Raw genomic sequence first — 13,823 nt, 5'->3', positions numbered from 1 at the left:
TCTGTCCTCGGGAAAGTTACATTCCCGGGGAGGAGCCCAGCAACAAACGAATGAGTAAGTTAGATGCAGAGCATGTTAGTGATGAGCAGTGAGGAGAAAGGAGTGGGAATGGTAGATATGACGACCAAGGAGGGCCTCGGTGAGAAGGTGACGCTTGAGAAACGATCTGATAGAAGTCGGGATACCAGACAAGCAGCCACGGGGGTTGTGGGCGAGTAGAGAGTGATCCAGGCAAGAGGATCAGCCAGTGCAAAGGCCCTGAGGTGGGACGTACCTCATGCAGTCCAGAAACAGCAAGGCTGGCAGGTGAGGCCGGCCCACCCTGTGCTGTGCCTGGAGCTTCGGCAGTCCCGTGCGCGAGCCCTGTTTGCCGCCTGGGTACAGAGGAGGGATCTCAAGTTCAGCGAGCTTAGCCACACAGGTAGTGAGGAGTAGAGGCAGGTTCGACAGAGCCCTTCATCGCTGCGCCTCAGAGTTCCAGAGGCTTCCACATCAGGGTGGGACAGCAGCGCTGGAGCGTGGGGTCCTGGGGGCCTCCACACTGCGTCGGGGTGAGGGACAGTCCCCAGGAAGCTGCTGGGGACTGAGGGAGCCTGGGGCAGTGGCTGCTCACCAGTCGGTCCAGAATGTCAGGACTTGGAGGGTGGCCGGGTGCTGAGCTCAGCCCTGACCGCCCCCCGCCCCCCGCAGTGCGCCAAGTGCCGGGAGTCATTCCACGGGAGCCCGCTGGGTGGCCAGCAGTGCTACCGCCTCATCTCCGTGGAGCAGGAATGCTGCCTTGACCCCACGTCCCAGACCAACTGCTTCCACGAACCCAAGCGCCGGGCTCTGGGCCCTGGCCGCACGGTCCTCTTCGGCGTGCAGCCCAAGTTTACCAATGTGGACATCCGCCTGACGCTGGATGTGACCTTCGGTGCCGTGGACCTCTATGTCTCCACCTCCTACGACACGTTCGTGGTCCGCGTGGCCCCCGACACAGGCGTCCACACTGTGCATATCCAGCCCCCTCCACCCCCGCCGCCTCCCCCACCCCCTGCTGACGGCGGACTCCGGGGGGCCGGGGACCCAGGGGGACCGGGGTCCGGGAGCGGGCCAGGCGCCCCAGCCGAGCCACGGGTGCGGGAAGTGTGGCCACGCGGCCTGATCACCTACGTGACGGTGACGGAGCCGTCGGCAGTGCTCGTGGTTCGTGGCGTGCGGGACCGGCTGGTCATCACCTACCCACACGAGCACCATGCTCTCAAGTCCAGCCGCTTCTACCTGCTCCTGCTGGGCGTGGGGGACCCGAGCGGGCCTGGCGCCAACGGCTCGGCCGACTCGCAGGGCCTGCTCTTCTTCCGGCAGGACCAGGCCCACATCGACCTGTTTGTCTTCTTCTCCGTCTTCTTCTCCTGCTTCTTTCTCTTCCTCTCGCTCTGTGTGCTCCTCTGGAAGGCCAAACAGGCCCTGGACCAGCGGCAGGAGCAGCGGCGGCATCTGCAGGAGATGACCAAGATGGCCAGCCGCCCTTTTGCCAAGGTCACCGTCTGCTTCCCGCCCGACCCCGCTGCCCCGGCCCCTGCCTGGAAGCCGGCTGGGCTCCCGCCGCCCACCTTCCGCCGTTCCGAACCCTTCCTGGCACCCCTGCTGCTGACCGGGGCCGGCGGGCCCTGGGGACCCGTGGGAGGAGGCTGCTGCCCACCAGCCATCCCCACCACGACCGCCGGCCTGCGAGCCGGGCCTATCACCCTCGAGCCCACCGAAGATGGCATGGCTGGGGTGGCCACGCTGCTGCTCCAGCTGCCTGGGGGACCCCAAGCGCCCAACGGTGCCTGCCTGGGCTCGGCGCTTGTCACGCTGAGACACAGACTGCACGAGTACTGTGGGGGCGGCGGGGGCGCCGGGGGCAGTGGGCACGGGGCTGGCGCAGGCCGGAAGGGACTGTTGAGCCAGGACAATCTCACCAGCATGTCCCTCTGACCCACGGTGGGGTCCTCAGCCACGGCAGCGCAGTGCCCTGATGACGCCGCCCTGGACTTGGGGCTCCTCCACTTGGGGGCCCCCAGACAGTGTGTCCTCAGAGACCTCCGACTCCCTTTCCCTGGGGCTCCCCAGCCAGGGCACTCGCCGTTCTGCAGGCAACAATTATTTATTGAATACTTACTCTACGCTGTTGAAGGCACTGGGCAGAGCAGAAAGCGAGACAGACCAGTTCCCTGATCTTGTGGGGCTTTGGTTCCAGTGGAGGGAGACAATCAGTGCGTGCACGCGTGCGCGCGCGCACACACACACACACACACACACACGTGAGATCATTTCTGTGAAGGAGAGGTGCCAGGAGGGATCACAGGATGTGGCCATGAGGGACTGCGGGGTAGGGTAAGTTGGGCACTCGGAGAAGCTGGGCCTAAAGATTGAGAGAACCGGCCGTGGGGAGAACACTGGGAAGTGGATCGCAGGTGGAGGGAGCTGCAAGGACAAGTCCCAGAGGTGGGGACCAGCGTGCTTTATTGGAGGGATCGGAGAGGTGGCCAGTGTGACCCAGACCGAGTGCGAAGAGGAGGTGAGGTTGGGGACCAGGCAGGGGTGGCATCACCCAGGGCCGTGTGGGCCCCAGATAGGGTTTTGAGTTTTATTCTCAGGGCAATGGGAAGCCGTGGGACAGTTGTATGAGGGCAAATGACAGGATCCGACATACCTATTCAAGAGGTCCCTCAGCTGTGGTGTGGAGAATGGGTTGGAGGGGACAAGAGATGACAGTGGGCTGGACTAGGGTGGTGGTGGGGAGGGGGTGGGTCAGGGACAAGTGCAGGATGTGTGTGGATGTTGGGGCGGGGGAGGGGAATCCAGGACGACCTCGACTTTGTAGCTCAAACTATGGGCGGACGGCGGGGTCGTCTATTACAGTGGGGCAGCCTGGGGCTTGTGGGGACGATCAGAAGTCCAGTCTGAGATGCCCTGTAGGCATCTCTTCAGTCAGGCCCAGCCAGGGAGACAGACCGCTCTGCGTATTTCAGTGGAAGGAACCAAGTGCAGGGGATTGGCTGTTCTGGTCTACGCATCAGAGATGGGACGGTGAGGTAGCAGCCACCACCTTGGACTTCTGAGCTCCTGTCCCCCTTGAGGACCGCTCCCATCCTAGCCATCTTGAACTTGGGACTCCTTTTTGCAAGACTCCATCCCCCAGCTGCGGGTTTGGACCTTGAGGAGCTGAGCCCCGCCTCTTCTCTGCTGGGGCCCTCAGTCTATGAGGCTGAAAGAGGGACAGTGCTTGAAGCAGCAAATAAAGAGTGTGGGGAAGGCCGGTGTCTGAGCGCCGTGTGCATGCAGGAGATGGGGTGTCTTGTTTCTCGGAACAGCACCCAAGTGTAGATAAATCCAACCGGTGTGCTTACCTTGGTGGCCCGTCGGAGCTGCGTGGCTGGGCCTGGCTCCACCCTGCCTCTCCTATGCAGGGGTGGGATGGTGCTGCTTGTTCGTCCCTAGAAAGGACAGACCTAGGGGAGGTGAGGGTGCAGAGGCCTCTGGCCCTTCCTCAGATCCCTCTCTCAGGGAGACCCGTTTGTCTCAGGAGGTAAAACAGACTCCCTTGGTCCCAGGCTTGGGTTTTATTCTGGCCTCAGAAGAGTTGAGGCAGCAGAGAGACCAAGATGCCCCAACATGATGAGTTTCCTCGAATCCAACAAGGCTCTCACGGCCCAAGCGGGGAGCATCTCAGGGGCCTTCACCTGCCAGGCCCGCAGGGCAAGCAAGAGCATGGCCCGGGCGGTGGAAATGCGCCCTCAGTTGGCCTTGCGCAGCGTGGGAGTCCAGCTGAGAGGTAAGCACCATGCCTTCTGGTTCAGGCAGCCCAGGGGCAAGGCTGGTGGCTTCATCCAGTGGTTAGCCAAAGTGAGGTGCACTGGGGGGGTGGTTGCGTCTGCAGTGCGGTCCACGAAAATCAGTATTTTCAGATTTATGGGCAACGTACAGGATTTTCAGGGATGACTCTGCCCACACAGGAGTTCTGCCTTGATGAGCTGTTGGTAGTACCTGACCTCCACGACGTGACCGTGAACTTGTATGTGCTGAGCACCTGTGTTAGACGGCTCTCCTGGCCACGTTCCTGCCCAGCAACCGTATGAGGGGGTAACTAATCCCAGCGTGCAGATGAGAAGACCGAAGTTCATAGACCTCATTCAGCTGTTCAGGGACAGCTGCCCCATGACTCAAATCCACATGCCTGACCACCAGGCCCTCTTACCCCCTGAGGAGGGAGGCCCCGGGAATAAGGGAATAAAGAGGAGACGAGGCCACAGAGAGAGCAAAAGGGGCATCGTGCACCTTCTTCCTTAGCCCACCTAGCTGAGCGCTGTCCCAGCACAGAGCGAGCGCTAGGGGCAGGTGTTTGAAATACCCAGTTTCTGCCAGGGGTCAGGCACAATTTCCCACCCAGGAAGCTCACCAGAAGCAGGGCGTGTTGCCTCGGGGAGTCCCAGGCCAGTGGAGCGGTCATCCTGCACCACCAGGAAGGAGCTAAGGTGGTTCTTCAAGACTCGTCTGCGTTCTGATCAGACCTTTGGTAGGGTCTCTTTCCCGCCACCAGCCTGTGACTGCCTTCCGGGGCAGAGCATTTGCACTGTGACTGGACCCTGTCCCTGGGACGCAGAGCCACCCTCTCCAGCTGCTGTCCATAGCGTGCGGATGCCCCTGTACGAATGCCCTATAGCACTGTCCCTCCACTTAGCCCCTCAGCGGGCACCTTGCTCTGCTATCCACATACCTGAATGCAAGAGGCTCCAGGAGCGTGAGAGAAAGCCTGAGCATGGGAGCCTGAAGGTCTGGATTCAGGGGTCTGTGTATGGCCATCAATGCCCTAAGGACTTTGGGAAAAGGGGTGGGGGGGATTTCACCAAGGGCCTACAGCATTCCAGGTAGTGAGTGCTGGGTGCTTGGTGTGTCTTTTACTCTTCCCCACATCAATGCTGAGGGGTACAGGTTTGTGCCCCCATTTTGCAGATTTGGAAACTAAGCCCCTTGCCTAAGGACTCAGGGCAGATTAACAGCCCAGATTCTGATGCAAGCCTGTCTGTCCATTGCCCCCTCCCCCAATTACCTCTAAAATCGTGTCCCTTTTCTGCGTCCATGGCTCCCACCTGTGATCACTCCTCTCCACCTGCAATGGGCTCCACACTGTTCTAGGTGCTGGGGACACAGCTGTGAATGAGGTCCCTGCCCTCATGGAGCTGACAAACCAGCGGGGAGCCAGATAATAAATAAGCAAATGATGTGGTATGTTGATATATGGCCAGAAAAACAAGGCGATGAAGGAGGGGAAGGGGGGGTCGGTACTCGCTATGGAAGATAAGGTAGAAGGGAAGGCCTCTCTCTTCAGATGGTGTGTGAGCAGAAGTGAAGGAATGAGCCATAGGGACATGTGAGGGAAGAGAATTCCAAGTCGGGGGAGCGGCTGGTGCAAAGGCCCTGTGGTGGGAGCATGGCTAGCATTGGAGAAACAACCACGAGACTCGTCGGAGGGAATTAGGAGGAGAGAAGGGCACAGAGGAAGCAGGAAGCAGATGGTGCAGGTCCTTGGGCCACAGTGAGGGCTCTGGCTTGAACTCTATGCAGGAAGAGCCATGAGAAGGTTCTGAGGGCAGGAGGGATGTGACCTAACTCAGGTGTTCACAGGGCTTCTCTGTGGGAGACAACTAAAGATGTGGAGTTAGGGCGTGGAGCCCAGTGAGGAGCCACTGCATTAGTCTAGGCTGAAGAGGAGGGTGGCTGGAACAAGGTGGGGGCAGCGGAGTAGGGAGAAGTGAGGTTCTGGATATATTCTGAAAGTAGAACTAACAAAACTAGTTGACAGGTTGGGACATTGGGTAATAAAGTGACTGAGCAGCTGGAAAGATGGGGTTTGCTATTTCCTGAGAGGGGGAGCCTGGGAGTAGCAGGTTTTGGGTGGGGAATCTGGAGTTAGGTTTTATTTATTTATTTATTTATTTATTTATTTATTTATTTATTTGAGAGAGAGAGTACTTGCAGGGTGGGGGAGGGAGAGAGAATCTTAAGCAGGTCTCATGCCCAGCAGGGAGCCCAACGTGGGCTCTCTCAGATCCTGAGATCATGACCTGAGCCAAAATCAAGAGTCGGACGCTTAACCAACTGAGGCACCCAGGCACCCCTGGAGTTAGGTTTTAAATTTGAGATGCCCATTAGATGCTCCTAGTAAAGATGTCACTTGATGGTTGGATACACAGATGGAGAGAGAGAGCGAGAATAACAGCAAATAATACAAATAACAGAATAGTGTAGTGCTATTATACATAATACTAACAAGTTTATTAAGCTCACTCTTTGGTCTTTCCATCTGTTCTGTCTCTTGCTCACACAGTAGCCATATGACATATTAGGGATTATCCTCAGAGGAGGAAACAGGCTCAGAGAGGCTTATTAATTGACTAAGATAATACGCCTAGTAAGTGGCAAGAGTTGAGATCAGATCCTTGCTCTGCCCAATTTTGAGACTAGAGTTTCTTAATCTGCTAGTCGCTTTTGCAATAAAGAGAACTGGGTGATCCTTAAGGATTAGTTTCAGCTCCAGGGAGCCTTAAACCTGGCAGTTCTCTGCTTTGGAGACAAAGGACCCGCCCCCCAAGCCTGTTAGGATTGTGTGTAGGCCAAGAGTCTATAGGTATTGACTTAGTAGGGGTGGGGAGGGGCTCTCCTAAATTTTTTCTTGGAGCTTTTTCTGGTTTTGCTTATTTTCAGGATCCCCGCAGAGCTTCGATTGGGCAGCTTAAGGGGTTAGTGGTTTCACTTTGTTAATGAGGACCCCCTGGTTTAGTGAGGTAAGACTTGCCAATGTCATACACAGCAGGCTGGGGTCAAGGATCTGACCCTGGCATCCTTCCACACCTAGACATCTTCCCTGTGTCCCCACAGCCCTCACCAAACCTCCTTCTCCATCCAGATTCCTTCCCTGGGACAAAAAGAATGCAGGCGGAGTTGGTTTTCAGGTTTTTATTGTGGGTGTATTTCTGGTAGCGGGATAGGGCGGAGGGGCAGGCCCTCCCACGAGGCGGCAGAGGGGGCCGAGGGGGCAGAGGGGGCCGGGCGTGACAGGTGGAAAAGGAGGAGGCGCGTGGAGCTGCTTTACTCGCGGATCTTCAATTCCCGCGCCATCTGACAGAGGGCGCAGGGCAAACAAAAGGTGAGGGCCGCCCAGTCGTGCCCGACGGAGCCCTAGAGGGTGGGGGGAGAGAGAGTTAGGAGCCCCGCCTTGGGTCCCAGGAGGTCCGTCCCCGCCCGGGCCCCGCGACCCGCACGCACCTGGATGTGATAGCGCTCCCGCATGCCCGTGCGCAGGGAGTGCAGGCCCCCGGGCAGGTAGGGCGCGCAACAGCACTCCCCGAAGTCGTCGGAGATGCGGCAGGCGAGGCACAGGGGGGCGAAAGTGCCACACAGACCTGGGGGCGGGCGCAGGGCAGTCAGAGCGGGGCCCACCGGGCGCCCCGGGCCGGCTCCGCCTCGGGGAGAGGGGAGGCCGATGCTCCGCGGCGCCCAGTCGAGGGTCCCGGAGGGAATGAAGGGTTCCCAGCGGGGGTGGTTTGGAGGCTGGGAGATAGGGTTTTGGAGGGGGAGCTGGGGCCACAACGGGCAAAGTTGAGGGTGCAAGGGGACGTTGGAAGAGGTGAGGTCAGGATCCTGGGCAGTGTTGGAGGTGGGAGGAAGGGGTGAGGGCTAGAGTGTGGGAATTCAGGGTCTAAGGAAGGGAGGGGTGGTGGGGTTCGTGGGGCCTGGCCCCGCCCCCCGGAGGGAGCCGCCGGCACTCACAGACGGGCATGTCGTTGCAGCAGTCCGTGAGTCCCGTGTGCCAGTCGCTGAGCTGGGTCTGGTAGCAGCTGCTAGCGCACTGGGGCTGACTGGTCACTGGGTAGGACATGGCTGCGAAGGTGGTGGGCCAGGGTCAGCGGGCAGCCCGACAGCCCCTCCCGGACCCCACATCCCTGCCGCCCCTTCCTCTGCCGGGCAGTCTGGGCGGGGCCACCAGGCCGCCCACGGAGGGGACACCACTGCACCCCTCCTTCCTTTCCACCACGTTTGGGCACTGACAGCCCAGTCTGTCCCCATCGCCACTGCCTCCTGCACATCTGGTTGGGCTGTGGGTGGGGAACTCCTGCAAGTCTGGGGAAGGGTGGGTGCCACATCCGGGCGGGGCGAGCCGTGCGCCGCCTCCTCCACGTCTGCGCCTGGGGAGCTGGGTTCCCGCATTTCCAGGGGCCTCTGGGGTGCAATCAGGCGCCATCTGTCTTCGAAGCCAGGGCGCCCAGGGGAGGGAAGCGGCCAGGTTCCAGGGACCGGAAGGGTTCCAGTGATCCCACCTTTGCCTTTCACGTTGTCGTGCATCTCAAACTGCATCTTGCTGGCCCTGAGGAGGTGGCGGTGTTGGGGACCGCAGAGGTGGCCGCGGTGACAGTGGCTGAGTCTGTCCAAAGGTTGCTGGATACTGGGGGAGGGGCGGGCAAGGAGCAGGGGCACTGGGGGCTGGGTTCTTAGGGGGAAGGGCACTGGGGAGAAAGAGGCCAAGTCAGCCTGCCAGCTGGGAGAAACATGGAGTAGGGATGTATGGGGTGGGGGCGAGAAACTCGCCCATCTCTGTACCGCTGCCCGACAGACCCCACAGGACCTTCCCCATACCAGAGGTAGAGTTGGAGACAGAGACCAGGGGACAGAGACAGGCGGAGTCAGAGACAAGGGGAGGAAGAGATCAGAGCCAGGTGCCCATAGAGATGCCACCAGTAACACTCACACCTGCCCAGGGCTTTGACTTCTCTGCAAGCCCATTTCGCAGATGGAACACTGAGGCTCAGAGAGGTGAAGAGAAATGCCCCACATCCGACGGCCCAGGCCAAGGGGGTTAGTAGAGGCCGCGCTGGGCCCCAGGACTTCCAGATTCAACCCCGCGCCACTGAGGTTGAGAAGGTGGACACGGAGGGCATTGAGAAAGACAGAAGTGTCCACCGAGACAGTCAGAGATATGCAAGGGACAGAGATGTCAGGGGAGCAGGGTGGGGGGGGGCACAGAGAAGAGGCTGTGGGCGGATGCTCCTACCTGCAGGAGACAGCAATGGCGATGATGCAGACAGGCGTGGGTGAGCCGGGCACTGTGTTCTGTCTCTGGCCGGGAGCTGCTTATATTGGGGCGGGCCACACAGCCCTGGGCGGGGCTCTGACGGAGGTGCCCAGGGAGCCCAGCCGGTCTGGCTGACCCTCTTCCCCCCACAGGAACTTCCCCTCCCTGGCTCTCCATCCCCCACCCCCCCTTTTCCCCTCCAGCTCTTGAGGAAATCAGGGAGGGGGCCAGGGATGCGGAGCTGGGAGGGGAGACAGAAAGGGGAGCAGGCAGGGAGAGACAAGGGGTGAGGGGAGAGAAGGCAGAGGGGAGGCGCAAGGGGCGCAGCTGGGCCACAGTGCAGAGACCCAAAGAGAGGGACGACAGAGAGACGGGGAGGGAATGGGGGACACAGAGACAGAAGGGGAGAAGCCCAGGTGGGAGAGAGAGAAGGGGATTCAGAGAGATGGACAGAGACGAAGACATAGAGAGATGGAGAGAGAGATGCCGAGACAGGGACAAAGATCTGGGGGAGAAACAGCAGAGAGAGGAGCCAGATTCAGAGAAGAGACACAGAGGTGGAAAGTGGAGAGGCAGGGAGGTGGAGGAAGGAATGGGGGGTTCAGGAGAGTGCAGTGGGGGCTCCCCTGTGAGGGCCTCTCCTGTCCCCCTGAGTGCGGTTCCCACTTCCCTGGAAGAGGGGGTACTGTCCTCCCATTTGGGGCCACCAGGCCCATGGGGGGCAGTGTGTTTTGGGGGTGACCCATGCTGAAACCAAAGTAAATATATACAACTCACTCGACCTTCAAACTGGGAAGGGAGGAGGCTGGGAACCGAGAAACTGTGCTTCTGGAAGGAGATGGATGTGGCCCAGGACTGGGGGTGGGGGGGGTAACAGAGCAGATGGGGGGGGCGGGGGCCGGACTCCTGGGTCTGAGGGAGGAGGGGCTGGGGCTTCATCTGGGCCCCTAACAGAGGAGGGAGAGGGGCTCAGATTCTGGCTGGGGGTGTAGACTCTTGGGTTAGGCTAGGCTGCACCCCTGAGTGTGCAGGGGTCCTGGGATTTTTGATGCTGGGCTCCTGAGGGGTGAAAGAGCGAGGGGCCTGGAGGCCTGAGTCACCAAAGTCTGCCCCCAACAGGCCTGGCAGGGTTGGAAGTGACTCAGTGAGGGAAGCAGCATTAGAGTCGGGTGGGGTTTCCAGCACGGGTGTCACCCCAAAAATGTAGGAGGCGCTGGAAAATTGGGGTGTCACCTGCAGAGAAGGTGGTGGTGTCACCTCACTGGGAATGGGTATGGGGTGATGGCAGGTGGATCACCCTATCCGCCTGGGATCCCAGCTTTTCCCTCACCTCCCAATCCAACCCACAGCAGGACCCAAGTCTTGGTCTCCCAGCACCACCCAGATGGCTCGCTGTCCTTGTCCCCAGACTGCTGGGTGGCACTCAGCGTTTTTCTGGTGCGTGTCTGTCACTTGGTCCAGGAGCCTGAATGTCTAGGAACATCTTCTCTCCACTTCTGGTCTAGTGTCCCTGTGCCCCCATCTCTGCATCTTTGCCTCGCTAGCTCTGTATCTCTTTCCTGATCTGTGCCAGTCTGTTTCCAAGTTGCTCTGGTTCTCTGTCTCCCCATCTCTGAGTCTCTGTTCCCCCAAGCTGTGTGTCTCCTGCCCTCATCCCCGGGTCTCTGCCTCCCATCCCCACATCTCCATCTCCAGGCCTCCCCACGGAGGCAGCCCCAGGGCCCCATCCCCCAGCTGGCCAGACCATGATCTGCAGGTGACTCAGGGTCAATCATCTCTGAGGACCCCAGGGCTCCCAGGATGACAACCCGAGTTGTCCTCGGGTTTCCTCTCCCCACTCTGACACAGCCTGGGGGCTGCAATTAGACAGCAACTCATGTAGATGAGGAAAGCGGGTGGGGAAGCTGTGAGGTGGCCTGCTTAGGGGTGAGGAGGAGGGCAGGGGCAGGAAGAGCAGGGGCCTGGGGCCTGACCAGTGGCCATGGCTGTCTCCGAGCACCTGGTATCCATCCTCTCAACAGGGTTGCCGGATAAAATATAGGATGCCCAGTTAAATGTAAATTTCAGGTAAACAACAACAACAACAACAACATTTTTTTTGGTGTAAGTATGTTCCATGCCATCTTTGGGATATACTTATACTAAAAAAGGTATTTATTGTTCATCTGAAATTCACCTTTAACTGGGTGTCCTGTATTTTTATCTACTAACTCTGGAACCCTGCCTTTAAAGACAGAGGAGAGGAATCCAAGTCCCTGGCCCCTCTTTTTCCAGAACCCAGGATCCCAGGCCTCCAGCTCTTCTTCCTCAGGACCTGAGAGTCCAGGTCCCGATCCCCGTCCTCCTCTCCCCTAGAATCCATGATTGGGGGCGGGCACCCAGCTCCTATTCCCTCAGAACCCAGGAATTCAGGCTCCCAGCCCCTTTCTCTCCAGAATCCAAGCGTCCAGGTCAGGTCTTGGTCCAGTTGCCCAATGTGGGTTTCATAAGGTGGGTGGTGCCATCCATGGCCCTCGTGGAACCGGTCGGGCAGAGCAGACAAGTGAGATTGTCCCCTCTTCCCATCCTGAGCCTGCTGCTTCCTTGAGGGCCAGCCCAGTGGGGCTGGGAGCAGAACAGGCGCTCAGTGGAGTTCTGGGTGGGACACCGTGTCTGGGTTTGGGTGTGTTGTGTCTCTGCGTGTGGTGTGTGCGTCTCTCTCTGGGTGCTGTGTGTCCCTGTGGGGGTTGTCCCCATGTCTCTGTGTGTTCTGGGGTGTGGCATGTGAGGGGGTCTTTTCTATTTGTGTGTCTATATTGCCTTTCTGAGATTCTACCCACTGTGCATCTCCCCCCTCCCCCCCCGCCCACTGTGCATCTGGTTCAGGTGTGGTCGGTTGTCATGGTTCTAGAACTCCAACTGGATTAAGGCAGGAGTGATTTATTGAATAGGAGCCTCGTGTGATGGGTTCCAGAGCCAGAAAACCTGGGTTCAAATTCTCATAGCCTCTTCCTGGCCATGAAAACTTCAGCCAATCACTAAGCTTGCCTGGACCTTGGTGTGTCCATCTTTAAAATGAGTGGTGGCAAATAGGGTGGTTGCGAGGATTCGACGAGTTAGTTCATGGGAAGGGCTTAGAACTGTGCTTGGCACTCGGAAACATTTTGTGTTTCTGCAGCTGATGACAGCAAGGTGCTGTTCTAGCTGCTGGAGACACAGTTGAGAAGGAAACCAAGTCTTCTCGTGGGCCTGGATGGGTTTGAATGAGTGGCCTGCCTGTGGCTGGGCGTATAATTGCATACCTGGGGTGTCTGATTTGCATGTGGAATAGGATATTTCTTTTTTTTTTTTTAAAGATTTTTATTTATTTATTTGACAGAGAGAGACACACAGTGAGAGAGGGAACACAAGCAGGGGGAGTGGGAGAGGGAGAAGCAGGCTTCCCGCTGAGCAGGGAGCCTGATGCGGGGCTCGATCCCAGGACCCTGGGATCATGACCCGAGCCGAAGGCAGACGCCCAACGACTGAGCCACCCAGGCGCCCCGGAATAGGAGATTTCTGTGTGTGTTGTCAGTAAGGGTGATTATGTGATTGTGTGCTGATGTTTATGTTTGTCTTTGTGGGTGAGTGCGCGTGGTGCATGTGATTCTCTGATTGTGTGGGTGCAAATGAAGATCCCACTAAGCAGGTATTGAGGGCACATGTTCGGTGTGATCTTACATTTCTGACCCCGAGATGCCAGGGCTGTGCCTGTATTTGGGGTCTTGAGAACCCCTCTCAGCTCCTCCTTTTCATGTCCCACAGGTGACCCTGGGAGTGTGACTTCTCCCAAAATGATCCTCAGTTTCTTCTCCTCCTCCTTCTTCCTTTTCTTCCTTTTTATAAGATTTATTTATTTATTTGAGCGGGGAAGGGGCCGAGGGAGAGGGAGAGAATCTCAAGTAGACTCCCAGCTGAGCACAGAGCCCGACACAGGGCTTGATCCCAGGACCCCAAGATCATGACCCAAGCCGAAATCAAGAGTTGGATGTTCAACCGACTGATCCACCCAGGTTCCCCAAAGCCTCAGTTTCTTCTTACTGGGGATAGGGGGCCCTGTGTCCTCGGATGAAACACCTGTGTGAAAGGGAAGGTGGGAGGAGATGGGTGAGGCGAGGGAGAGGCTGAGAAACACGATGGGGACACAGAGAGATGGTCAGGACGGGGACAGAGGAATAGCTGCCCAGAGAGGTTTGTCCATCCATTCGATACGCATTTGCTGAGCTCCTGTGATGTGCCAGGACCTCTGCTGGGCATTGGTTCAAGGTGTGGGGGAAAGCAGAGAGGCCCAGAGAGATGCCCCACGGTGGCCCACTCTTCTCCATGGTGGGACTTAGTGACAGTTCTGAGTGATGGAGGTGCAGCGGTGGAGAGGGACAGAGAGGACCCTGCCCCTCCCCAGTCCTTTCTGAGGCCCAATCTGTCCAGATGAAAGAACAGAGGCCATGGGGGAAAGGCCCCTCCCAGGCTGGGGGCACCCCCATGAATCATTTTCTTATCATCTCCTAATAGGATAATGACACGCCTGCCCCCTCCTAATCACTATTTTTGACCCCAACCAGGTCCAACGCCCACAGTGAGAAGGGTTGGACAAGTCTGGTATTTGGAAATCAGGAGAGGAGATACTTGAAAGCCCCAGTCCTAGGTCCTTCCAACCCCAGGACCCAGGAGTCCTAGGCCCCAACCCCCTACCCCACCCCAGGAGTCCCCG

General features: G+C 58.4%; 2 protein-coding genes across 4 annotated transcripts in view; one reads left to right on the top strand and one right to left on the bottom strand.

The window, feature by feature from the left end:
* MEGF8 (multiple EGF like domains 8) overlaps positions 1-3,279 on the top strand; it is a 39,114-nt gene extending 35,835 nt beyond the window's left edge. The window contains exon 41 of the mRNA XM_036103322.2: positions 691-3,279. Within this exon, the coding sequence (XP_035959215.2) occupies positions 691-1,959 (1,269 nt within the window). The 3' untranslated portion in view covers positions 1,960-3,279. The remainder of the gene's footprint in view (positions 1-690) is intronic.
* A 3,687-nt stretch (positions 3,280-6,966) lies between these two features.
* Positions 6,967-9,944, bottom strand: CNFN (cornifelin). Of its 3 annotated transcripts, none has more exons than XM_036103329.2 (5): positions 9,074-9,942; positions 8,343-8,467; positions 7,795-7,905; positions 7,291-7,427; positions 6,967-7,203 (listed from the first exon to the last, which is right to left on the bottom strand). In XM_036103329.2, exons 2-5 carry the CDS (start codon positions 8,377-8,379, stop codon positions 7,114-7,116), a joined length of 375 nt encoding a protein of 124 aa, XP_035959222.1. In that variant the 5' UTR covers positions 8,380-8,467; positions 9,074-9,942; the 3' UTR covers positions 6,967-7,113. The 3 variants fall into 3 exon arrangements, with proteins under 3 accessions (XP_035959222.1, XP_035959221.1, XP_035959224.1); XM_036103328.2 differs by having other exon boundaries at positions 8,343-8,528; positions 9,074-9,632; XM_036103331.2 differs by lacking the exon at positions 8,343-8,467 and having other exon boundaries at positions 9,074-9,944.
* Positions 9,945-13,823: the final 3,879 nt, after the last annotated feature.

Source organism: Halichoerus grypus, chromosome 15 (assembly GCF_964656455.1).
Source record: "Halichoerus grypus chromosome 15, mHalGry1.hap1.1, whole genome shotgun sequence".
NCBI classification, from domain to species: Eukaryota; Metazoa; Chordata; class Mammalia; order Carnivora; family Phocidae; genus Halichoerus; species Halichoerus grypus.
This window is presented reverse-complemented; position numbering and strand designations above follow the sequence as displayed.

Coding starts and splice junctions, on each gene's coding strand:
- CNFN (XM_036103329.2), bottom strand. CDS start 8,379: ATGCAGTTTGAGATGCACGACAACGTGAAAGGCAAAG. Junction 7,428..7,794: donor CTGCAACGACATGCCCGTCT/GTGAGTGCCGGC, acceptor GCCCGCCCCCAG/GTCTGTGTGGCACTTTCGCC. Junction 7,204..7,290: donor GGGAGCGCTATCACATCCAG/GTGCGTGCGGGT, acceptor CCCACCCTCTAG/GGCTCCGTCGGGCACGACTG.